This window comes from Pezoporus occidentalis, unplaced genomic scaffold (assembly GCF_034315485.1).
Source record: "Pezoporus occidentalis ecotype Australia unplaced genomic scaffold, CSIRO_AGI_Poc_V1 ctg3, whole genome shotgun sequence".
In the NCBI taxonomy this organism is placed as follows: Eukaryota; Metazoa; Chordata; class Aves; order Psittaciformes; family Psittacidae; genus Pezoporus; species Pezoporus occidentalis.
In genome coordinates this window covers 10805142-10830290 of record NW_026914940.1, presented here as the reverse complement: position 1 = coordinate 10830290, position 25149 = coordinate 10805142, and the positions used below count along the sequence as shown (strand labels likewise).

At 40.9% G+C, this 25149-nt stretch overlaps 1 protein-coding gene across 1 annotated transcript in view; it reads left to right on the top strand.

Annotated features, from left to right (window-relative positions):
* Window positions 1-25149, top strand: part of FER1L6 (fer-1 like family member 6) — a 55644-nt gene that overhangs the window by 20952 nt on the left and 9543 nt on the right. The window contains exons 15-36 of the mRNA XM_062627376.1: window positions 1073-1173; window positions 1823-1913; window positions 2686-2805; window positions 3712-3864; window positions 5177-5363; window positions 5909-6033; window positions 7409-7543; window positions 8080-8229; window positions 9537-9647; window positions 11787-11948; window positions 13072-13255; window positions 13447-13637; window positions 15246-15368; window positions 15500-15539; window positions 16011-16126; window positions 17895-18026; window positions 19069-19194; window positions 19406-19533; window positions 21252-21422; window positions 22530-22690; window positions 23640-23782; window positions 24354-24442. Of these exons, the coding sequence (XP_062483360.1) occupies window positions 1073-1173; window positions 1823-1913; window positions 2686-2805; window positions 3712-3864; window positions 5177-5363; window positions 5909-6033; window positions 7409-7543; window positions 8080-8229; window positions 9537-9647; window positions 11787-11948; window positions 13072-13255; window positions 13447-13637; window positions 15246-15368; window positions 15500-15539; window positions 16011-16126; window positions 17895-18026; window positions 19069-19194; window positions 19406-19533; window positions 21252-21422; window positions 22530-22690; window positions 23640-23782; window positions 24354-24442 (2939 nt within the window). The remainder of the gene's footprint in view (window positions 1-1072; window positions 1174-1822; window positions 1914-2685; window positions 2806-3711; window positions 3865-5176; window positions 5364-5908; window positions 6034-7408; window positions 7544-8079; window positions 8230-9536; window positions 9648-11786; window positions 11949-13071; window positions 13256-13446; window positions 13638-15245; window positions 15369-15499; window positions 15540-16010; window positions 16127-17894; window positions 18027-19068; window positions 19195-19405; window positions 19534-21251; window positions 21423-22529; window positions 22691-23639; window positions 23783-24353; window positions 24443-25149) is intronic.

Below are 25149 nucleotides of genomic sequence, written 5' to 3'. Positions count from 1 at the left end.
TTTTAGCTGTAAGGCTGTTTCCTTTTCTCATAAACATTTCATTCTTTGCAAGAACAGTCAATTAAAATATGAGATATAGAGTAAATCTATTTCCTACGGCTCTTCCTCTGATGTCTTCTTACCCAGATCACGTGGTTTAACCTGTGTTTATGCTGGAGACAATTTAAAGGACATTTTTTAGTTTCCTTAAAAACACTGTTAGAGACAAAATGTCATATCATCTCATGGGCCGTCGATGTGATGCCTTAGTCATAGTGTTTTCCCATAATGAAGTTTCCTTCTACCCTTGTTTGATGACTATGAACAGTCTCAACAAAGTAGTAATCTCTCGGGTTTTCTTAAGTGACTTCTAGTGTTGAATATTTTAAATTGAGGCACTCAGATTAAGAGTCCAATACATCTTTCCTTTATCCTTATACACCTCATGAGCAATGATACTGAAGACACACGCAGTTGTATCATGAGAAGGCTTATAGGTCAGCATTTCAAACCCAGGTAATTGAAAATTAAATATCTAAATATCTGTGTGGATAGATATGCTTGTCAGTGTACCTGAACACCCACAGATCTCGCTGGAAACCCAGCCACTTGTTTTGGTGTGTAAAAACAGACTCCATTTCTCAATAACGGTAGGCTTTGCGGTAGACCTTGCATATGGATTCAAGTGCCTACTAAAGTTTAAGAAGTTAACTCCAGCAGCTTGCTAAATTTAAGCAGCAGGGCTGGAAACAGAGCCAAGAAGTACAGTTTTAACTCCTGTCTAGTGGGGAATGTTTCCCACTGATGGGTCTTGGTTGAAGAATCTAGAAAACAAAGCTGTTCCAAGCAGTGGTAGCTTTGGCTAGTAGCTGGAGAGGTTGGGGAAAGGTCAAACTAAAGCTATACTGCTGGAGTCTTCTCTCTGTGCACTTCAAACAGAGTGATATGTCAAAGGTCTTGTTCTGTCAGATTACAAAGTTACAGATGCCTCCCTTATTCTTGCTAGTTATATAGTGAATAATGGTGTTATAACACTGGCAGAATGGTAAAGTGCCCTCCTTTATATAACGTCTTCTTCATGTGCTTTTCACAGGAAGAATCATTAGAGCAAGTGAAGGAGTTGATCAAGGTTTCAGAGATTGCATCTGAGGAGAAAATGAGGACAGCCCTAAACAATTTTGTCAGTCAAAGCAGGTAACCACATTTACTAAAGGCATACAGAAAATGAACTTTTTTTATGTTTACTGTAAATCTGGAGCTAGACAAGGAACCTGATGATAACAACAAAAGCTACAGTAAACTTACTGAGACACATATTTTATTTATTATGCTATAAGAGCAAAGGTCTTCCAAAGTGTGGTTTCTATTTATACAGCTAAAATAATTTATTGCTATTTTCAGTATTCAGTATTGACAGTTGACTGCTGACAATCGCTGTCATATTATTTTGGCTTTCTGGATTCTAAGCAGAGAACGTATATGGGATAAGTAGAATTTAATAAAGTGTGTGATAGATAAGCTGGACACAGTTAAGATAAAAACAAAGGATTCCACATGCTGGTATAAATCACCCGACGAGCTCTGTGTCAGATTTGATTTGGCTCAGGACAGATATAAACCCTAATTTCTAGATATTAACCCTGTTTCTGTGAAATGTGGTGCAGAATTTTTGGACTCCATTCTTTGACTTGTAGAGGTGCTCAGTATTTATTTTGGAGAATATCAGCATCTGTGTCTTGAGGTTGAGGTACTGCAGCAGACAGAAAACATTTCATTCCCATGTATTTTAGTAGCTATGTTAAAAAAATAGCACATGTAAGGCCCTGTTATTCTTGTGTCTTAGGGCCTTCATTACCACTGCTGAAAAGAAGCGAAAAGGGTTGAACTACACTGCTTTGGACAAAAAGAGACTCATGCTCTTCAAGCAAGAGCTGGTATGCGTATTTTTCATTGATATTATGATGTTAACTGAAACCACACTGGTTGTATACATTTTAATTTCTATTTGATTTCACCATACTGTAATGCTTTGTAGTTAATATGAATATAATATCCAAGAGCATTTTGTTTATTAATGAACCCTACTGTGCTTACTAAAGAGTTGTAAAATACCCCAAAATAATTCAGAACCTGATGTTTTAAAATACAAATAAGCCAGTATAATAATGAGCTGATTTTTCTTTTCCATGCATCTTACACGGGGATGATGCTGATTTCAGTGGAAAACCACCAAATTAACACTGCTGTTAGGCATTTAATTACTGCAGTGTGCTGAACTTTAAGACTAGTAAAATCTGGCATTTGGACCTAATCACTTCCAATACAGACCCAGTGAGAAGAAACCAAACTGGGTGGAGGTTGTCTGAATGTTTATTAGCTTTATTTACTGTTTGTAGCACTGCATTTGTCTATCAGTTCTTCCAGGACCAAGGCCAGATAATTCTAGGTGGTAATCACATGTCTCTTGGAACTTCCGTACACACAGTACACATACAAAGAGAAAATGGGGGACATTCGTGGTTTATGTTATTCAGCTCCAAAGAGTTGATCGCTTTCTGTTGTGATAAAGAAGGTAGTTGTTACCTTGAACCAACTGTCTCTATCTTCACTTTTAAACTGGAATCAAAGACTGTTCTCTCCTTCTGTGTCCAGTTCAAACTACTCGATAATGTGTAAACAAAATACATGTGTCTTTCCTGACTGCAGGAAGCAATGTCTGGTGATGCCAAGGGAATTGTTCAGCAGCAGAAAAAGAAGATGCCACTGGATGAAATGATGCGTGAGACTCAGAGCTTCATAGATAAAATTCGATTCTTGGCTGATGAGGTAATCCACACAGAAATTTTAATTTAAATAAGTTCATCCCATATGTATACTGGTGTTTTGGGCAGAGCCCACTTTCTGACCTGAATTCCTGTCTGCATTTGTGTGGACGTAGTAATTTGGGCTGGTATGAGATATGAGGTCTCTATATTATTCTTCGCTGCATGGTCACTGCTTAGACATGCTATTAAGCCTGAGAACAGACATATTTGGTCAGGCAAAATCCAGCCAGTGCAGTGTTGTCCCTCTGAGAGCTGTCTATGCTAGAAAACTAAACAGGGCCATGGCTATTCCCTGGGTCAGAGAGCAAGTGGCACAGCCTGGCATGGTTTGTAGCCTTTGTCCAGATTCTCTTCTCTCCCAGAAGAGAGTGACCTTGACATCATGTCTCCTGGGAACAGCCCCTGAGCTGTTTACTGCTTTACTGCCCGGGCTTTGCTTGAGGAAATGTTATTTGGGACAGGGCAAAGCGATGCCATGGAGCATCCTCACAAGCAGAAGGGATGATTGTATGCCAGTGCTGAAGTCTGCTCCTGCTCCTTTTTGGTTTCCTGGTAGAGATGAAGTTGATGGTATTTCCATGGTAGGTACTTTTAGCTTATGCAGTCTGTGGGTAAGTTATTTTCTGAGATGGTACCAAAGTTTTTAGTTTCAGTTTCTCCTGAAATGATTTATGGAGTGGGTGCTCCTTAATCCCTCTATAAAGCTCGTTACCTTCAGCTGTGCTTAGGAGTAGAGGTTAGGGCTATAAAGCCTGAAGTGACAGCCTCTTTTAGTCCAGGTGTACATCTGCCAATCCACAGAAGCCATGAAGGAATCAGCTCTTGGTAGAGAGTGTTTTAACAAAAACAATGGTGTGGCTTATAGAAACAATTCAGTCTGAGTTCAATATTCCTCATCTTTTAACAGCCGCAGAATACGGTGCCTGATGTGTTCATCTGGATGCTCAGCAACCACAAGAGAGTTGCATATGCAAGAGTCCCAGCAAAAAACATACTCTATTCCCCAGCGAAAGAGCAGAAAGGCAAGGATTGTGGGAAGATTAAAACCCATTTCCTGAAAGTAAGTCTGGGGTGCTCTGCAAACACAGGTGATGCCAGGGGACATTTGGTATTCAGATTTCTCCCAGGGATTAGATTTTACAGGCTCATCTTTGTAATGTACTAAAAACGTGTACACGTTTATGTCTCCTATCTATCTATTGTTGTTTGCTTCTTACACTTATGCTTGTCCTTATTTAAGCACTGTATCACTGCTAGGCTTTTGGTGTACGAGTAATTAATTCTCTCACTACTTGTTATGGCAAGAATATAGCATTATTTATCTATAGCTGTACACATAAACAGACAGAAGAGGCACAGCCTCTTTATTGGAAAAGATGCCAGAATGCAGCACACTGGGAGGAGATCAGCACACAGCAACTCAGATAGCAAGGAAACCTAGATATTCAGAGGCAAAACAGCAATAATTTATGCTTGCTATTGAGAATGTGCCTAGGCTTGTGCAATATATGTCCAAAATATTGTTAAGGTTTTATTCATCTTGAAAGAAAGTCTTAGTGGACGTACTCCTATGAATGGAGTGTGACCGGGAGTACCTGGCAGAGGAATATTATACAATGTACTTGTTACTATTGCCATCAGGAAAAGCCCAAGCACACAAGACAGTAGTAACTTCATATGATGACTTTTCAGGCCTTTTTTCACCTGAAGCTGCTGGGAGCACTCCCATAAAGCACAGCTAAAGAGCAGCTAGAAATATGTAAGCTCTTGATAGGTGCCATAGGTACTTGGTAAGCACAGTGCTATCTGCCTGCATGAACAAAAAATACCACAATTAACTCTCCAGCCCCTTCAATGTCAAGAGTTACCTTAGAAACAGATAATACTAAACACTGAGCTTAGCAGAGCTAAATGAAGTTGAAAGGGAGAGGAAGGAAATAACAATATTGTTTGTCAAGATTAATACTGGAATGTTTTCTGACCTGCCCAATAGAGCAGTATTTTTAGTAAAACATGGGACTAACTATTGGAGACAGCAGAACTTCATGAAATGGAAGCTGGGCTGATGTCTGGGAAAAATAGAGTATCAGCTAGCACTGACATGCTTGCAGCTCTTAGGCAGCCAGCACAAACCCCTGCGTAACAGGCAGTATGCCATTTACATAGGCTTTCAAAAGAGCATTTCTTCCCTAAGAATCACAGAAGTTCCTTGCACTAAATGAGTCTTAGGGCCACTCACTAGGGAGAAATGCCATTTATCAGTGTATCAGTTCAGGGAATTCTCCTTTATTTTACTCTGGGTTGGTAGTATTCAGCATCCAGCCACCTCTTTCTTGTGAATTTGTTGGTGATGGGTGGATTTATTTTTTCAGTTACCAGGCAAGCGCCCACTGGGCTGGACTGTGCAGGCAAAGGTGGACATCTACCTATGGCTTGGACCTGCCAGCTATGCCCACAGTGTCATGGAGAATTTGCCTGTAGGATATGAGACTGAATTATCATCGAGCACCAATGCAGGGCACAGTGCGATATCCTCACCTGCCTGCCTTCTGTATAAAAGTAAGGCTCTGTTTTTTCTCCATCTTGGCAATTAAGAGACATGGCCCCTAATGCTCTAATTCAGAGGGCAGCAATGTCTATAATTTAAAGTAACTGTTCCAAAATGATAATGGCTTAGCACCTTTTCATTAGAAAAAGCTGTTTTTTTTTTGCCAAGTCATCAGTCCTGGTGCTTTATGGATGTCTGGGAGAGAAAGGATCTGTCCACTTACAGTTTCTGTTCTCCGTCCCATTAGTCTGTCTTCTTGTAATGAGGAAACATCCTTCACTTTTCCTGAAGCTACTGTGCTGAATGCCTAGTAGATAAGCCAGTGATGGGATTAAAACTCAGAGTTAATAACCTTGCAGTTACATTGGACATTGATTTTAAGTGAATACAGAAGTCTTACACAACTTCTGAGTGTCCCAGGTATCTCTTCAGCAAGACTGCTAGCAAGAGTTGCTGTTGTCAGATCCTGGTTGGACTGCAGGTGATGAATCTTCCCTTCCTACCTATGTGCTGCATCAGTTCCATGAAGCTGACATTAGTTTTCTTTGCAACCCAGCCCTGCATCTCTTCCAGCTGAGAGCCCACATGTACCAGGCAAGGGGGCTCATTGCAGCTGACAGCACTGGACTTTCAGATCCTTTTGCAAAAGTTACTTTCACATCACACTGCCAGACCACAAAGGTAAGTTCCAAAGCCCCTTTCAGTAAATGAAAACATGTCTTTTTTCAGTAAAGCCATGAAAAGGAAAAGTCTTCATTTGGCAAGGAGGCACCTAGCAGGAGAAGTCAGCTGCCTGCTGTTTAAGGGCAACTCCTGAGGGCTGACTACAAGCTAGACTAAAGTGTAGGTGTAACCAGCTACCCTAACATGAGGTTCAGTAGCATTAGTTTATTTTAACTCAGATTCTGTGAGGCTACTGGAACATTGCAGCAAGTGAACTACCTTTTTCTACATCTTTTTCTATGTTTGAAGCTTGTGCTGTTGTCATTGCATGGTATGAGGATGAACCATCATGGTTTTCTTTTCCCATAGTCTATGTGTGCAATGATCGAGCAAAGAATGAAGACCTTTATATGGCTTCTGTAGCCATATGAGCCTCTGTGATGGAATTTGTCAAAGCACACTGGTGGCTTTAGAGTGGCAAAGTTGAAATGAGCTGAAACCAGAAAGATATGAGACTTTCTGGACCACTTAAATGATGCAAAAATGCAGCCATAGGGAGTGGTCTCACTTCTCCCTCAGACATCTCCAGGGGGTAAATAGGCAAAGTAGAATTTGGCTCAGGAAACAATAGGCTTTTATAGGTACAGAAGTCTTAAGTTTATTCACTGCCTGAATAAAATATTGCAGCCAATAAATTTCATGTTTTTAGAAGGCTGTCAGCCGAGTGCCAATAAACTGTAGTCAGGAGCCTTATTTCCATTTGAAAGAACAATAGCAGATTATGAGTCATTTTGCAGTTGTCATTTTTTTCCTCTTTAAATGTTACCTCTGTTAAATAAGTTTCCTCCCAAGACAGCTAAAACATTGTCTATGATGAAATGCCACAAGCATCCATATAAGCTGAATTACAGCAAATTAAAAACTATTGATTTATTAGGAGTGGTTCATTAATTACTTTTTTTTCATAGTGTTATGTGTCATTACACTGAAGAAAAAACCAAGTTTGAATAAACAGACCCTGGACAAGTGAAAATTGGACTCAGTTTAGGACAAAGGCTTTATTTTAATAGCGTTGGACATATGCCTGCTCTCCTAAACCAACAGCTTTCCTCTAAATTTCATACTGAGCTTTGTCTATACAGTCTAGTGGTCATGGACTGATATGCTTGTGAGGGGTGTGTGGGGCAAACAGGGAAGTGGAGAAACTGGAGATAACAGCCTGAGGGTGAAAGAATCCTATTCTGGCTGGGAATAGCTGCTGAAAAACGTGGTGTCTCAGGCAGGAATAGTTCAGTCCGTGGGAAAAGATGTCATCAGCAGATCAGCACATCCTGCTGAAGGACTCCTAACCAACCAGTTCATAGCTCGTTGACCATTTCCTCTCTTTCATTAGATCATTTCTCAGACGTTATCCCCCACCTGGAACCAGATGCTGCTCTTCAACAGCATTGTGCTTCATGGCGACAGAGAGGAGATTGCTCAGTTCCCACCAGAGATCGTCATCGAGCTGTATGACGATGATGCTGTGGTAAACTCAAAATCATTCTCAGTAAAAACACAGGCTTTTACATCATTGCCAGTGTGAAAGCAAAATTGTGTTATTGATTAGGCATTAAATGGATGATCCTGCTGAACTGAGCTCAGTGTTACAGCCGTTTGCAGTTTACTATCTGAAAATAGCCTTGAAAAGCTCTGGCCATTTTTTTCCCAAGTGAACCTTTCTCCCAAAGACAGGCTTTGGGAAATCAGAAACATCTTGCCCCCATCTCCCTGGTACACAATTGCAAATATTTCATCTAAGTCTGAGAAGACACAGATTTATCTCTGACCATGCAAACTCTGTCACCGTCTCACTGACTGAATATTGAGGTCCGAACCTTTGGATGCTCTGAAGAGGTGATAAACACCCAGCGCTTCCATTTTCATAGTTGTCTAGCATTCCACCTGATCATTCCTTCAGCAGAAGTTGTTTTCTTTCACAAATACTAAACTTCGTGTCATCTTGGCTCCTGTGATAGCTGTGAAATTCAAATGATTTTGATGCCTGTATTCTCCTTCATTTAGGGTAAGGCAGAATATATTGGTTCTACAGTGGCTGCCCCTGTGGTGAGACTTGCTGATCAAAACTATGAACCACCTAAACTTTCTTACCACCCAGTGTATTGTGGGAATCTTTCAGGAGGAGACCTTCTTGCTACATTTGAGCTTCTGGAGGTAAACCAGCCTTTCTTGAACATTACACTTTCACACCCTGGCATCAAAAAAGCAGCCCATCAAGGCCCATCACCCTGTTGAATTAATGGGGATTGCAACTGGATCAAGATCATTCTGCTATTCGACCTCATAGTCCCCATACAACCTCTGTCACTCCCTCCACCCTGCCAGTGGCCATTGGCCATGCACACACCACCACGAGCCCCTCAGAGGCTTTGAGCCTCATTTGCCCATCACTTGCCAGTAAATTGGACCCTGGTGTGAGAAACAACTGACAATCCACCACCTCTGCAATGACCTGCTCTTTGGAGTAAAACATGGCCCTGATTTTAGCAACCTCAAAGCTCCCAATACTTCCATTACTCTTAGGAAAAGGGAGTGGTGAATAATAAGGATTGGATCAGAGAGACTGAGTTTTCAGATAATGAGTTTTCAGTTTAGAGTGGGGTGTATTGTGCCTGGGATTTCAGGGAATTTTCAGTGGAATTTGCAGAGCCACCAGTTAGAGGACACATCTCCCTGATGAAAGCCTAGAACAGTTTATTCTGAAATCTGAAATGGGAAAAATGTGGAACTTGGTGACATTTTTCACAGATATTCCCAAGATAAAACAGGCTTTTAAGCATGATGGGCTAATTATGTTATTTTCTGAAACTTGAAATATCCTGCCACATGGAACATTTCCTCATTATGGTGCATACCTAGGGGATAGAGTCTAGCACCTTACCATAATTTCCCCTCTTTTGAAATTGAAATCCACTTTTTAGTGGATTGTATTGAGAGCATTGTATTTTCTTTTGCCATCTTTTGGGACAAGGGAGGCAACACTGCTTCTGGGATGTATGCAAATATACCCCTGAGACTCCTCTGTAGAGCTGACAAGAAAGTGTGTGGTTTAGCTGATGTTTCTGTCTGTTCACCAGCCTTTTAAAAGTAGAATCAGATCTGGAATGTTCCTGTGTGAAACTCTTCTAAGCAGTTCTGCTCAGGATTTTTTTTAAACAGAGTTACCAAGCTTTCCATTTTTAGTAAGTGGAATTACCATGCTTCAGTACATGCATGTCTTTAGGGCAGACTGTGTCCTGTCAGGACAAAGGAGCCTTCCTGCCAAATACTTCAGCATCACCGCAAGACAGATAGCAATCCAGGTCACATTCTTCTCATGGCACAACCTGTGTCCTCTGCAATGTGTCCTGTAAAACTGCATTAAACTGATTGCTCTATGCGCTATTCACAGATACTTCTGATACTGTTTTGTTCTTCAAAAGAAAAAAACAGCCTAAGTTTAAGACTGTTTAATTTTTCAGATTCCTATGTCAGATCCAGACAAACTTCCCCCCCTGGATCCACCAGATGCTGGCCAGTTTTACCCAGTCCCAGATAACATCAGACCTGTTTTAAGCAAGTATAGAGTGGAGGTAAGTTACTTAGAGTGTTTCCATTTCCAAATCTCAGCTTTGATTTATTATCTTATCAAACTGTAACAGTAAGGGATGACGATTTAAAAATCCCATTTGATAGGAATCATGTAAAAAATAGCATCAGGATCCCAAAATAAATGTGGAAAGCTCAGATCAAATTGATTCTCCAAGGCTGGGTATGCAAGGCAGTGCTTGCACCTGAGGCTAGAAAGGGGGCATCACAGTTCTGACCTGCTGGGAAGGGATTGCTCCCATGGCAGAGTGTAGCTGATCGATGTGTGCCTTGTGCAGCACAGGGAAGTGTCTGAAGGAGGTGGAGAGCTTCCCCTTGCAACTCATCAGAAGTGAAGTTCAGCATCAGCCACCTCTCAGGCTTTTCCTCAGTCCCAGACTTCAGCCAAGCCATGTTCCCTGCCTACGTACAAATGCTTGCACCTTCTCTGCCCTCCTTTCTTAAACTGTTCGGGTCCAAAGTCCCCTTATGCTCTTATGTTAGAAAGCAGGGAAATGCAGTAGCTTTTTATGTCAGTGTAATGCCTGGATGCTCCCCAGCCTCACCACTCACTGTTACTCATCACTCAGCTTTCACACCATCTGCTTATTTGCCCCTCTTCCTGTCAGACCCTGTTTGTGTTACCTGGTGGCGCTTCCCCAGAAGCAGTTCCAGCTTTGCCATCAACAATCAAGAAATTGAGCTGAAAAGGAGAGAACAGTTATTAGCTCTGCTATATAATTTAGTTAAGCTACTGTTTTCTGTACATAGGAAAGAGTTTTTGTATGCAATATTCGCCTTTTACACCTGACATTGTGAGGTAGATAAACCCATGAATACTCTGCTGATGCTAAAGGGACAACTTTAAGCTTAGGTGTTCCTCTGAGTATTGTGCCTTCTTGCTGCCCCTGCAGCATGACTGCTTTGTGCTGCTCATACATTTTCTATTTTACACTGCTGTGACATTCATTCCAACCAGCTCTGAGGCACCCAGCTTATAGGCATCCTCACTGCAGGCTTCTTGTTTGGACAGCTGATTAGAGCAGACAACTTCCCAAAATGATTCAGACCTTAAATGGATTTTATCTCTGTTTCCTTTGGTTCTGGAGGGAGACCAGGACAACTCCACTGCTCAGTCTGATACCTCAGGCACCTTAAAATGAGGGAAACTGCATTCCAATTCAGGGAGTTTAACTAATATGAGAACAGCCTTATAGTTGAAATGCATGTGTATGTAGGGAAATACGAACTCTGGAGGGTACCCAGCAAAGAAATAACACAGAATGCGTATCACACAACTGTTCTTTTACGATGTTATAAACTATATCTCACACTGGTGGAAAAGGCCATGGAGCCATTGTATCTATAAAAGTGTGCCCCAATTTTAACTGGGGACCTCTGGCAATAGAGCAGAATCTCACTGATCCTCATGCACCCCTAGTGCCCCTTGCCATTCCCTGACTCACACAAATTCCAGTCCTGACCAGCGTTCAAGTTGTCGATGAAGATCCCCAAGCTCCTTTTTGGTCCCAGTCTTCATTTCAGGTTCATAAATCTCACAGCTTCCGTCACCAGCTGTAGGTAACCATCCCTTGGTGCCCCAACCTCTCCTTCAGGGCCTTCCAGGGTGAGTCCCATAAAGTCCCATTTTTTCTGCAGATCCCTATTTTACACACACAGTCTCCTTTTTGTCCTTCAGACTAGGCGCATGGTCCTTTAAAGGAAAGCTGCTTGGAGACCTCCCACCATCCATTGCAGACCTGAGGGCTAGCTCAGCTGGCAAACCTCTGTCAATCACCTCTGCTCCTATGGGATTTGTTAGCTCTGTCAACAGCTCTGACACTTAGAACAAACTGAGCCCCTGCTGTTCAGATGAACAATCCGTTTGCCCTGCTGAAAAGACAGCTTTTGCAAATGTGATAGTTATGGCTTGCTGTTGGCAATAACTCCTTGGTAATAGTTAAATGTGATTAAATGTTTTAACTTCTACCATTAATCCTGGTGGTTACTGGATATCAGATTCAAGTCGTTTGCTTTTTCCTGGTAGTCCTGCATTCCCAAATGGACATGAGGTGGTGGGATCCCAGGAGTGGCTTCTCCTAGACTGAGGGGCCCTTGCAGACTACTGATGTTTCTCTTTGCAGGTCTTGTTCTGGGGTGTTCGAGAGCTGAAGAAAGTCCAGCTCCTCTCTGTAGATCGCCCCCAGGTCCTCATTGAGTGTGCAGGAAAAGGAGTGAAATCCTCTGTCATCCAGAGCTACAAGAAAAATCCCAATTTCAGTGGCCTTGCAGACTGGTTTGAAGTGGTGGGTACAGCATGCTGCTCCTTGCCTGCCCATTCTCTGGTTAGGCAAGTTGTTAATTACTAATTTCCTTCCTTTCTTGACAAATACTTTCCTCTGTGTCTTGATTAAACACTAAGGGACATCACTTCTTATGCAAAAGCAAGTGATTTGAAGATGCTTTAAAAGACTTCTGCTATAACCACATGATAAAAGAAGATGATGTTGCTCATGTTATGTCCCAAGTAGGCAAGGCAATATGTTGCCATCAGATTTATACTGATATGTTGGAACTTCTTGGCAGATAACAGGCCTATTTTAAATACTTTTTCCTCCTCCTTTCCCATTTTAATGGGTAGTGCTCAGTTTCCTCTATTTTCTTTCAATTCTTCTACTTTTCATCCGTGCATTACTAAGCTATTAAGGGGATTGATCATTTCTGGCTCATGAACTCTGGACTTTTTCATATTGCTGTTACAGTCTGGAAATTTGTCAGCTGGGTCATAAGAGTTGGTACTTTCAGTGGACAAAGATCAGCATCAGAAAAAAGTAATCTGTTCAATTTGGCCTAGTTGCTAGCATCGAAAAGGAAGAAGTTTATTTATAATACAAAAGGATATCAGACCACTAAACTGGATACCAAAGTGTGGTTGCTGCAGTATTTTTGGCTTCCATTGTACAACACATGTCCAAAGAGCTGTTTTGCCTTTTGTAATTCATCCCGACCACCCAGTGTCCACACCTCATGGTTGGCCAACTGAGGCAGATAGGGTTAATAGCCTCCAAGAAAGCATCAGTGGCATTAAGACTCACAACTTCCAACAGTGTTCATTCCTTCTGAACATTCCTGATTGCCCCAGTTTATTCTAACAAGAGATGCTTGTACATGGCAGCATGGGACTCAACTCAGTAGCACGATCTATACAGTCCATTCTGTATTCCTAAGGACAAGGCTTTCTCCAGACTTCACAGAAAACTGTGGACAGAACTGTATTGCCTATGCTGTATGTAGTTTGCATTTTGAGTATGTCAACAGATGAGAAGTAGAAGGGAGGGAAGAGTAAAGCTTCACTGTTGTGCATAACAAATATTCTACACATGTTCTATATTTACAATTTTCATGCTGCTCTCTGTCCTTCTCCACTAGGAGCTGCCAGAAAATGAACTCTTGCATCCACCACTAAGCATCTGTGTGGTCGACTGGAGAGCATTTGGGAGGAGTACTCTTGTTGGGACACATACCATCAATTGCCTTAAGCAATTCCTATATAAAACCCAGCTGAGTTCTCAAGCCACATCAAACAGACTACACATTGTAGAAATTGACAAAGGTAAATGTCCAATCCTGACCCCAAATAAAAAGACAAAGGACCTACTGGGAGGCTTAATACTAGACACGTATGTAGAAGATATGCTTAATTGTGTAGCGTCAAACTCTTAACTCAGATAGGATCATTTGACGATTAACAAACATGATGATAGCATCTCTGGCAAAAATCTTACCTAACTTGCAAAGTTTCAGTTTCAGCTTCACCTGAGACATCCCAGGCTGCTGAGTTATCCCAAGAAGAAACATTTTTAGCTGATCACACTTATGCCGAGGTGGAGCAGGGTCAATGTACAGTGCTAGAGCCAGACCCATATCTTGCAACAGTTCCTGCCACTGACCCAGAGCACTCTGCCTCTGAACCAGGGAAAGAGAGAAAACAGAAGGTGGGTGTACTTGAAGCTGCAGTTTTACAGACTTCAGCCCTTCCTTTTAAAATAATAATCTCTTACTTTACTAAGGATTAGAGATTCTGGGTACTCATGTTAATTGCTACTCTATCTTGCTGGCCCTTGAGAGAATTAGTTAGCAATGCAGCTTTGACCCCATATAATTTCTTTATTTCTATTGATAGATACTTCCTTTTAGTCCTTTCGTGCTAACATTGTCATCTCATGGGCAAGTACTACTAGAGTAGTAGGATTTTTTTTCTTTTCCTGGCCTTGAATGATCTAGTTAACTGTGAAAGTCTCACTGTGAATGACTGTTTCTGTGTCCATGGCATTTAGGCAGGGATGAAATCTCCCTTGTGTTAGATGCTGTACAAATGTGGAGCAGAAACTCTGTTTCCAAAAGATATTATGGTCAAAGTATAAAACTGGTGTCAGTCTGTGGATAGAAGATAAGAAACCACAGGAAAACAAAGCAATTCTGGTCAGCATGGTGTTTACAAAGCAGTATGTGCTCTGGACCGCACATTATTTTTTGTTCAGATGCACACACTCCTCCTTTGTAGTTTCACTCATCACACTCTTTTAGTAGCAACAATAAAAGAAAAGGCTACAGGGCTGAGTTGTGTTTCAGAAGCTGTTTCTGTAGCTGCATAAAGCATACCTCTATAAACTTTGATGTTTCAGTGGTCAGATGTTCCCTGCATCCTTCATAATCAGGTTGTCAAAGAAACCGCAGGGCTGTCTGGATCCTTAGATGTACACACCAGACTGGATCTTTCATTTGGTACAGAACAATTTTAATGTACAACAGCAAACTATAGTAAGAAAAGAGTCCTCAAGTGAACCTGTAATTTAACCATCTGTGTTATATTAATTACCATTCCCACTTATCTAGGTATCATCCCAATGATCTGCCTTTGCTCTGACCTCCCCAGCCCAACTGACAACTCTCTGCAAGGGCATAGGATAAAACACTCTTTAAAAAGGGCCAATCTTTATACAAGAGTGAAGTTAGTAAGATTTGCCACATGATGATCTTCAGGATCAGATTTTAGCTTTTTATAAGAAAAGAACAGCTAAACTGCACAACTTTTGGAACTTTGTTCTTCCAAAAGGCAATAAAGTACTAATAGGAGTTCTTAAAATACTTGCAGACTTAAGTGGGAGAAACCAATTTGTATCTGAATGTTCACATCCCTTAAAACAGCCTTACCTATTTCTCTGTGTAGATTTGCCTGTTTTAGTGGCTCATCCTGTAGCAATATCTTAAATGTTTAAAGTTCTGGCATCATCAGTAGGTAATACAGAGATAGCTTTAATAATATGATGATCATCTAATTGAAGATGTCCTTCCTCATTGCAGGGGGGTTGGACTAGATGACCTTTGAAGGTCCCTTCCAATCCAAACTATTCTATGATTCTAAGATTCTATGATGAACTGTTTAGCAATAAAAGGCAGAGACATATAATTCATAATTCATTTTATTTAGCTCTTAGAAGTTGAAATTTTCTTCATATACATCTATTCATGCTTGTCATGATTCAGGTGATTAGTTTTAATCAATTCTAAAGTTCAATAGTATTTTCCCCATGCTTTGATAGGATATGAAAAAATCCATCCGACGGTCAACGAAGAGGAGAAAAAGAACGATTGCAGATGAATCAGCTGAAAATGTTATTGACTGGTGGTCAAAATACTATGCTTCTGTGCTCAAAATGCAAAAGGTAAGTCACAGAGAATGGCCAAAACTCTCATGGGTGAAAAATGTTGTAAAAGTAGATTTACTGCTGAATGATTCCTTTTTGGCATTACATGCATAATGAGGAGTTTGTCCATCATCTTTTTCTTTTGAAAGGCTAAAGGAATATTTTCCAATGAGGGAAAACCTGAAGAGAGTGAGTAAATTATTTGCATTTTTCTGTTATTTTGTAATACCAATACTTTGCTTCTCTGCTATTTTACTGTCAGCACTCAATGTCTGGTAACAGTACTACCAGATACTGGGTTCTTTCCTTCACAGCTCATCAGAATTATAGTATGTTCCCATGCCAGAGCTGACTGCGCTTCACCAATGATTGAGGTGATTTCTGTTTTAAAGGAGGAAGCAAGGAAGGAGTGATAACGGGTCACCATCACTAGTGGTGGTCCACCAAGCTTATCATTGAAGACAGTTAGCCACAGAGAGGATAATATGACATGTCTGCCTGGGACGAGTGGTGGGAAAAGAGAAGACTTATGCTTGGCAGTAATAAAATGAATAGAGAAGGAGTGAGGGGGACTCTTTAAAATGTATATTGTATCCTTATCTGAAGCACTTCATGTGCTTTGCTCACTAAAACCTTCATGATGTCATGAAATCTTTACAGATAATCAAACTTCTGACCACATTGCATTGATCATAGAAGAGGAGCCGGACAAAAAGAAGAAGGAAAAGACACTGAAAAGGAAACAGAAAGAAACTCCAAACTTAGCAACACTGCAGGTAAGGTAGAAGTAAGGCTGAGAAGTAAGACTATTATTAGTGTCTTCCCAAAGCTTGACATCAGCAGCTGAATTTAGCAAACCCTCCTTACATTTATTTCAGAGACTTTAAAATGAATACAAAATGATAGTGATAATGCACTTCAGCACATGGGGCCCAGAGGAAGCCAGGGTCTCATACAGCAGATGCGGCCAGCTTGGCCTCAGACCTTCAATTTACCACTATAAGCATACCTGGGGAGACTTTAGTGAAAATTCAGTTTTGTTGTTTGCCTGTAAACCACTGAATTTGGAAATGCCAAAATTCATGTTGGAAATATTTCAGGCTATTACTTCAAAAAGAGTATGGACGGCAACACTGCCATTGCTTGCGCATCCTCCTCTTGGGGAGGTAACATTCAGCTTGCATTAGAATTTGATTGGGTAACGATAGGAAGAATCCAAAGAAAACTACAGGTCATGCAAAATGACGGGAGAGATGAAGAGGTTTGAAAGGCTTAGGACTGCTTGGATTAGACTGTAGCTGAATAAATGGGAATTTGAAACTGCCGTTTCCCTTTTTAAGAGATGGCAGTAGTCCACGGGATAACTCTTGATAAATTACTGGAAGGAAGTATTGAAAAAAAAAACATTCTTTTAAAAATTATTTGGTCTTTTTGCCTATGCTAAAGCTCTGTCCCCACAGCACTTTATTACTGTCTGCTTTGCTTTTATGTTGTGACACATTAACTTAACAGAATGGATCAGTAGAATCATAGAACCATAGAACAGTTAGGGTTGGAAAGGACCTTAAGATCATCCAGTTCCAACCCCCCTGCCATGGGCAGGGACACCTAACACTAAACCATGTCATCCAAGGCTCTGTCCAACCTGGCCTTGAGCACTGCCAGGAATGGAGCATTCACAACCTCCCTGGGCAACCCATTCCAGTGCCTCACCACCCTAACAGGAAAGAACTCCTTCCTTATATCCAATCTAAACTTCCCCTGTTTAAGTTTGGACCTGTTACCCCTTGTCCTATCACTACAGTCCCTAATGAAGAGTCCCTCTCCAGCATTCATATAGGTCCCCTTCAGATACTGGAAGGCTGCTATGAGGTCTCCAAGCAGCCTTCTCTTCTCCAGGCTGAACAGCCCCAACTTTCTCAGCCTGTCTTCATACGTGAGGTGCTCCAGTCCCCTGATCATCCTCGTGGCCCTCCTCTGGACTTGCTCCAACAGTTCCATGTCCTTTTTATGTTGAGGACACCAGAACTGCACACAATACTCCAGGTGAGGTCTCACAAGAGCAGAATAGAGGGGCAGGATCACTTCCTTCGACCTGCTGGTCACACTCCTTTTGATGCAGGCCAGGATACGGTTGGCTTTCTGGGCTGCAAGCGCGCACTGCTGGCTCATGTTCATTTTCTCATCAACAACAGTACATCAAAGGCACATTGCAGAGAGGAAACAGAAGCAAAGAGTAACACATTCAGTTTTTTGCCCACACCAGTGCTTACAAATGTTCATTCCAGCCCTTCCAGAGCCACTTCTACCTACTGATTTAATGTGCTATTCCAGTAGTTGGGAAGGACTTTGGTTAAGGACAGAACTGTTCCCGTTTTAGGTGGGGAATTAACTTTTTTTTTTTCCTGAAGGACTTTGCAAAACCTTGGTTTTATTAAAATCTGTGTTTTGAGTCAAAATGGATTTCTAGGCACCCTGTAATAAAAAAGTTGCTATAAATATATTCACTGCATCACAAAAATAAGCATTCTTCTATTTTCAAAGATTTATGAAGGAGACTTGGAGAGTGAATTTAATAACTTTGAGGACTGGGTGAAAACTTTCCAGCTCTTAAGAGGAAAATCTAATGATGAAGTTCATGCTGACTCTGAAGACAGAATAATAGGAAAATTTAAGGTGAGCTTTAACGTTGATTAAATGGGTAATAATTTGGAGACCTTATGTTTTCATGCATATTTTGGATAAACCAAAGATGAAAGAAAAAAACATTGAGAGCCTATTGTAAGTAGAATTATTTCTTTTATGGGATCTAGAGTCATATTTTTCCTTTCCCATTATCTGATAGATGAAAGCAGCATTCAGCATCACGTGTTCACTGCTGGTTTGAAACAACGAATTACAAAAGAGTTTTAAATCACAGAAGAGGAAGAAGAGAGATGTTATGTAATCAAAACTGCTTTAATGCAACTTAGTTAGTGCAGTATCAGCTACAGCATCTTATATGTAATGTTCAGTAGTCCAAATGGAGGCCCTTACAGCTACTCCAGTTGGAAACAATTGCACAGCCTGATCCAGGGCACCATCAGGCAATCTGAAAACAGTTCAAAGCACGAATAATGTTAATAGGATTTCAAGAACTTTGTAGTTTAGAGGAACTGGTTGAACTCATTGATACCTCAATTAGTTGCAATGCAAATTTCTGTTCAAATGACTTGCTAGCTGCTTTCAGGCATTATGAGCTACTCAGCAGTGTGGGTTAATACTGATTTATGAGTTGTAGAGTGGCTGCGAAAATACAGTTGGATTCCATTTGCACTGCTGTGAAACTGACTCAGTGGAGTTACCAATTTGCAAATATACAGTTAAGGGCAAAATAACATTTTTTAGAATATAAATATTAAGAAAACTAGATTTAGAACACCTGCAGGTGTGAGTGCCTTTAAATAATAAACCAGAGAGCTAAGGGCATGCAAGTACTCCTTGCAATCACGGTGATTGTACCATGATTTGATTATAGAACAGAAGCATTTAAAAAGATGATGTTTATCACACTGAAGCTTGTGGTCTCTTTGAGTGGTACCTAAAAGGTTTTGTGTATACATTTATACTGCAGTGCAGGCTGCTTGAATGATGTTTTGTTTGTGTTCAGAGAGTTGGCTTTATATCGATCTGTTTTCGAGGGAGATAAAAGACAATGTCTTTTACAATATATTACCAGGGCTCCTTCTGCATATACCCAAGTCCTAAGGATGGCAGCTTGCTGGACAGAGGGCAGCCTCGCATCCTGCAAGGGATACCACCAAATCACTCTGTCAAAGTCCTCATCAGAGTTTATATTGTGGCAGTAAGTAGGCAGATGTTCTTTTAACCTTGGAATAACTTGGGTGTTTCTTTTCAACTCAGTTTACCTCCAGTGTCTTTGCAGTGAAGCTTCTAAAATCCTTACCTATGTGGTAGAAACTTTTTGGGTCATATTTCAGACAATGTTTTGTGTTTTAGAAATGGGTGTCCAGAGTTGACAAGCTTCTCGAGGACACAGTCTTTCTCCCTAACAGGCATTTAACCTCAGCCCAGCTGATCCAGATGGCAAGTCAGATCCCTACATTGTGCTGAGACTGGGCAACACAGAAATTAAAGACAGGGAAAACTACATCCCCAAGCAGCTAAACCCAGTATTTGGAAGGTCAGTGATCTCTTATTTTCTTATTCAGGGATGATTCCTGCTTTATCACTTGCCACCACTATTGATGTTACTATTGCAAAGTGGTTTTTATATACTGATTTTTGCCTGTTTGGATGTTTTGTAATTCTGTTGGTTAAAATGTTGAGAATTGTATCATCCTGTGTGGTAATAAATGTTTTAATTTTCACACCAGTCATAACACATCACAGAATGCAAGCTGTGAGAGGTTTTGCAGAGTGATACATGAGAGGAAATGAGGCAACAAATGATCTTGCCTGTGTTAATTAATGCAGTTGTTAAGCTTCAAGGGAAATAAATATCATAGAATCATAGAATAGTTAGGGTTGGAAAGGCCCTTAAGATCATCTAGTTCCAACCCCCCTGCCGTCGGCAGGGACACCTTAGCCCATTGAAGTGTGATTTCACAGTCTTTGTTGCTGTTTCAGGTTGAATAAATGCCGAATAAATGCCAAATAGATTTCATGATTTTAGAACTAGGACAAAACCCCTAGTTTTTTGAACCTGCAGAGCCTTCTGAATGGGTGAGCCAGGGGCAAGCTGTCAGTAAACACCAACTTTGTGTTTTCAATATTTTATACTTATTTATATTGTTAATGTCAACAGCTGTGTTTTTGCCAGCAAGTTCTCTGTTTTAAGAAGGTTGAAAATGTTTTGAATTGGGATGGAGTTATTCTTTTAGAACACTAAGACAGAGAAACTATACTGGGTTGGACTGAAAGTTCCCTTGGCCAGGGTCCTCTCTGCAAAAGCAGAGACTTAAGAAACAGCATAAGGAGAAAAGACAAGAGTAGAGCAGTCCCTTCATAGCATGCCATCTCAGTTTCTATGATTTAATCTCCTTAGCAGAGGTTGATGAGCCATCATCATGATAAAACACAGGCAGTATAGACGCGTATACATGGAATGGGAAATCACCATTATGTTTGCTTTAGAAAATGTTAGGAATGAGCTGTTCATTCGCATAGTCCTTGCTGCTGCCAGTGACAACACCAGGGTGACTGGACCAGCAACTTCTTCGCAGCATGCTGTAGCATCAGTCACAGTAACTACTGCTTGTCATCCTAGAAACCCTGGTCAGCATGGCACCGCTGACCTCCAGCAATCCCAGACTGTTCTCAAACATCTCTCTTCTCCAAAAACTACTCTCCTCTTGCTAAAAAAATGACTTTGGCTGCTTGGAGAATAAGGAAAGAACTCATCCTTCAGGAAACAAAGCTCTTTTTTGCTCTGGAGAAATCCAGAGCCAGTGTTATGCTGGTGAGGATGTCCCATCTTCCACTAATTTTTCAAGTCTCTTTTAAATCACTTTTATATTTGCAGCATCTCTAAACATCTCAGCAATGATTTCTATACCTGGAAAATGCACTGAGTGAAAAGGGAGTTCTGATCCTTGCTTTTTTGACACTTGTTTAGAACTTTTGCCTGATCATTTTAGTGGGTGACCTGACATTCCATTATTCAATATTTAACCTGGGGATTTTGATAGGGAAGCAGGAGAAAGACAATACTTTTGTACTGTGTGTTTCCAGTATGTTCAGATAATTAATTGGAACAAAAAAACCCACTATCAAACTCCCCCTCCCTACTGATTATTCAAAGTGACACTATCCACACGTTGTTTACTCAGTATTTTTAACTTAACCTTTTAAGCTTCAAAACTGATTTGACTGCACATAGGTCTCATTTTTTTTCTGTAGATCATTTGAAATCCAAGCTGCATTCCCCAAGGATTCCTTGCTCACAGTCCTGATCTATGACCATGACTTCGTGGGAACAGATGATCTCATTGGAGAGACTAAAATCGATTTGGAAAACCGTTTCTACAGCAGGCATCGAGCTACCTGTGGCTTACAAAGTCAATATGAAATGTAAGTACCTCTTCAGACAGCAACAGGCCGCACAGCAAGTGACTTCACTGGAGGAGAAATTCCAGATGTGCCTATGTATTATACTTTCTTCAGCACTAAAGCATCACAGGAGGTATTTTAATTAAAATTCACCCAAGCGGTTAACAGTGGCTTTGGGCAGCTGCCAGCCTCAGTAGGAAGTGGGGATTTTAAAATTAACAGCACTGTTTGTTCACCAGGTATTTTAGATAGTAACCAGCCTTTGTGTAACATATACCTGCTTAATAAATTGCCTTTGGACGGGCAAAAAAGGGGAAGTGATAAAAAACCTGTCAGAGAAGTTATGACAGGGCTGTACTCTGCTCTCCATTATTCAGCTGCAATTGGAGTGATTGGTGGGGGCTGCTGTGGCCCTGGGGGAAGCAGGAGCAGAGAGGGGATGCTGGCATGGCCTTTGTAGCAGACATGAGCCACAGGGCAGTGGTTCTGAGCTCCTAGTCACTGCCATATGGCTGCATTCTCAAAGGTATTGCGGACAAAGATGAATTAATGCAAAGAAAGCAAAACTAAAATAGCTCCATTGGTCTAGGGCAGAGCACTGACCTGGGACATGTGGGTTTGGGGTTCTTCTCCTATGGTTGTTTCTTTATTTTACCAACAAACAAAAGGCAGACAATGCAGAAAAGAAATCCAGGAGCACAGACCAAACCCCAAGGCTTCCTTTGCCAGGTCAGTCTCCAGTGTGACGTATTTCTTCATGAACTTGCTCCCCGTCCCAAATATCAGATTCTCCTCTGCAAGTGGGAGCCACAGAACACTTCTCCTTAACTGCAGGTGGAACATGTAGCTTAAATCCTTTAGGTAAAATAGGGAATGAGCTCTGATCCTTTTCTTCTTAGGGGAGCATGCCAATGCCTGGGCTACTTCATCTAAGCTGTGGGTAAGGCTGCTTCAACCTGAGCAGGCAGAGGGGGTGTCTCAAATAAGAACTAGTGCTGGACAATTCAAGGGGAAAGTTTGGCCATTGATCATAAAGCAAACCTCCTCATGGGGAGTCCTGATTTGTCAGTGCACTTTGCCGAAGGAAAACTCACCCATTTCTTTTCACTCTCTGTTCCCTCCTTGCAGAGAAGGGTACAATGCGTGGCGAGATACAACCAAACCAAGCGAGATCCTCACTAAGCTGTGTAAGGACTACAGAATCAGCGGACCGTTCATGCGGCCAGGGGAGATACAAGTAGGAACAAAAGTCTTCAAGGGACAAACAGTCTTCACAGAAGATGAGAATGGTAATGAAGTACTTCATCATTCTTCAACTGCATTGTAGCAGTACCAACAGCCTGCAAAGGCTGTAGCTGTGGCCATTAGGAAGGGTTTAATACCAACTCTTTAAACCCCAAACAAACCTTTTGTCAACTACCAGGACCTCAGTGATAGCACCCACAGGAAAACTCATAACAGTTTCCTGACACAGAGAAGTCTTAATTTGCTTCTCCCCTGTGTATTTCTCTCCTAATCTAGAAGATATCCCCCTTCAGTAGTCTGTGTTCTTTTGCTTAGAGCCCACACAAAAAAAGGAGGAAAGAGAAGCTCAAGAGCTCAAAAGGCTTTCTCTGCTTTCTCTGCTTTCCAGTATCCTCCCTGCTTTCAATATTAGCACTGATCCTTCCTAGAGGTGCCATTCTCTGGGGTCTCACTTCCTTCAGTAGCCAAGCTGAGCACATTAGAAGGTGACGTGTTCTTGCCCATGGACTTCAACCCTCTTCCCTTGAAGTGCAATTTGGTTCTCCAGGGGGGTCTTTGCTGTTGCCATCACAAGGCAAAATGAGGTGTAGATATAACTACTAGTGCATATTTACTGCCAGCTCCATCAAAATCTAAATTTCCTTGTCTTTTGTGAGCTGTAAAAAAACAGATTTGCAGTTTTCTGTAGGAGTAGTTTCTCCCACCTTCCTGTGAAAAACCGCTGGTTGTAATAGTGAAATTATTTGCTGTGTTTTACAGATAAACTGTTGCCTAAGTGCTAATATTCCAGTTACCTTGTGGGTACCCTTATTTACAAGAATTAAATGTATTTCAAGACCTCTCTTTACTTAGCTGGGATAATTCGTAAAACCTTTACTTTAACTAAAGCAAATTTTTAGTGACCATCTTTAATAATCAATGGAACATTTTACCAAGGGGTTCAACATTATAATTCAGCTGCCTTTGTTCTTTTTGTTTTACTTTTTGCTATAGAGGAGCCAACTGAATCGTATGAACACCTCTCCTTAAAGGTTTTACATGCTTGGGAAGAAATTCCTGGAGCTGGGTACAAACTGGTCCCAGAGCACATTGAGACTCGGCCTCTGTACCATAAGGATAAGCCAGGCATAGAACAGGTAGAGCAGCTCAGAGGTGGTGGTGATGGTAGACCCAGGAGCAGTTTTCTTTTCCTCCAGTTACTGTGTTTTTTACTCGCATCTGCAAACTCACAGAGACAGCATCCAAGTGTTGTACTATACATGCAATTTTGTGCAGTATCAACCTGGAAACTGTCACACATGTATGTATAGAGCCAGTTACTTAAATACATGGTAATCACACAAGGTGCAATTGCATATTTTCATGCTTTTAAATGCTTTAGTTTATTAAGTTAACAAAAACTGTGCTAGTATTTAGACTTACAAGGTTCTTTTCTGTTCATCACTTACTATTTTTATATGGAATTTACCTTGAAGTTGCCAGTGTTTGAGCTCAATTTCAATTTCATCAAATTCCTGAGAGATTGATAGAATGATAGTATGGGAAAAAAATATAGTAAGTTTATAGATTAGATCATAGTTACAGGATAGTGAGCTGGTTGGTGCTTATAGAGGAAGCAGTGGTTTTGGATGTCAAAACTACATTTAAATCCTTTTAAAGTCTCTCTAAAACAGGGTTTACAGATATGTTTACCTCTTTGCTTTCAAGGGTCGTGTACAGATGTGGGTTGACATGTTTCCTAAAGATATGCCTCTGCCAGGACCCCCAGTGGACATTTCACCAAGAAAACCTAAAGGGTAATACTCTGTACTTTCCTCCCAGCATAGTGGCATAAGTCTTCAAAGACTGCATCTTCCTCAAGTGTCTAGAAAGAACTATGGAAAGAACTATAAAAGAACTACCACAACAAACTGCCGTAATCCTGAGAAAAGTTTTCCTAGGTTCACATGACTTCAAGTCAAACGAGAGCATCTAGCTCATCTCCTCCATTAGACAACTCAAAGAACTGTTGGTGATTTTTTCATCAAGGACTATCACAAATCTCTTTTAGAAAGATATCCCTTTTTTTCATATAGAGATTACAGGTGGCTGGAGGCAGGAGTCCCTTAATAATTCTGATGTTATCATCCACTTGTTCAGCTGAAATAAGTCATTCCAATTTCACTACCTCTTTCAGACAGATAATTTACTTGACCCCAGTTGATACCTTTAATTTGATGCAATAGTTGCAATGGAAATGCAACCTATTGCATTTCCATCACTTTGTGCAAAGACAAGATCAAGAAATGTATAAAGCAGCAGCAGATAGAAGAGATACTTTTAGAATAACCTCTCAGATTTCACACAGATACTTATGCTACTTTATATACAACACTACACATGGTCCTTCATGCTAACTGGATGCAAATAAAACACAGAAATGAGTGACAGAGTTCTCAGCCTATCTGTATCAGCTTTATTCCAATACTTCAGCAAGGCCTTTCCTGAGAATTTTATGTCTGAA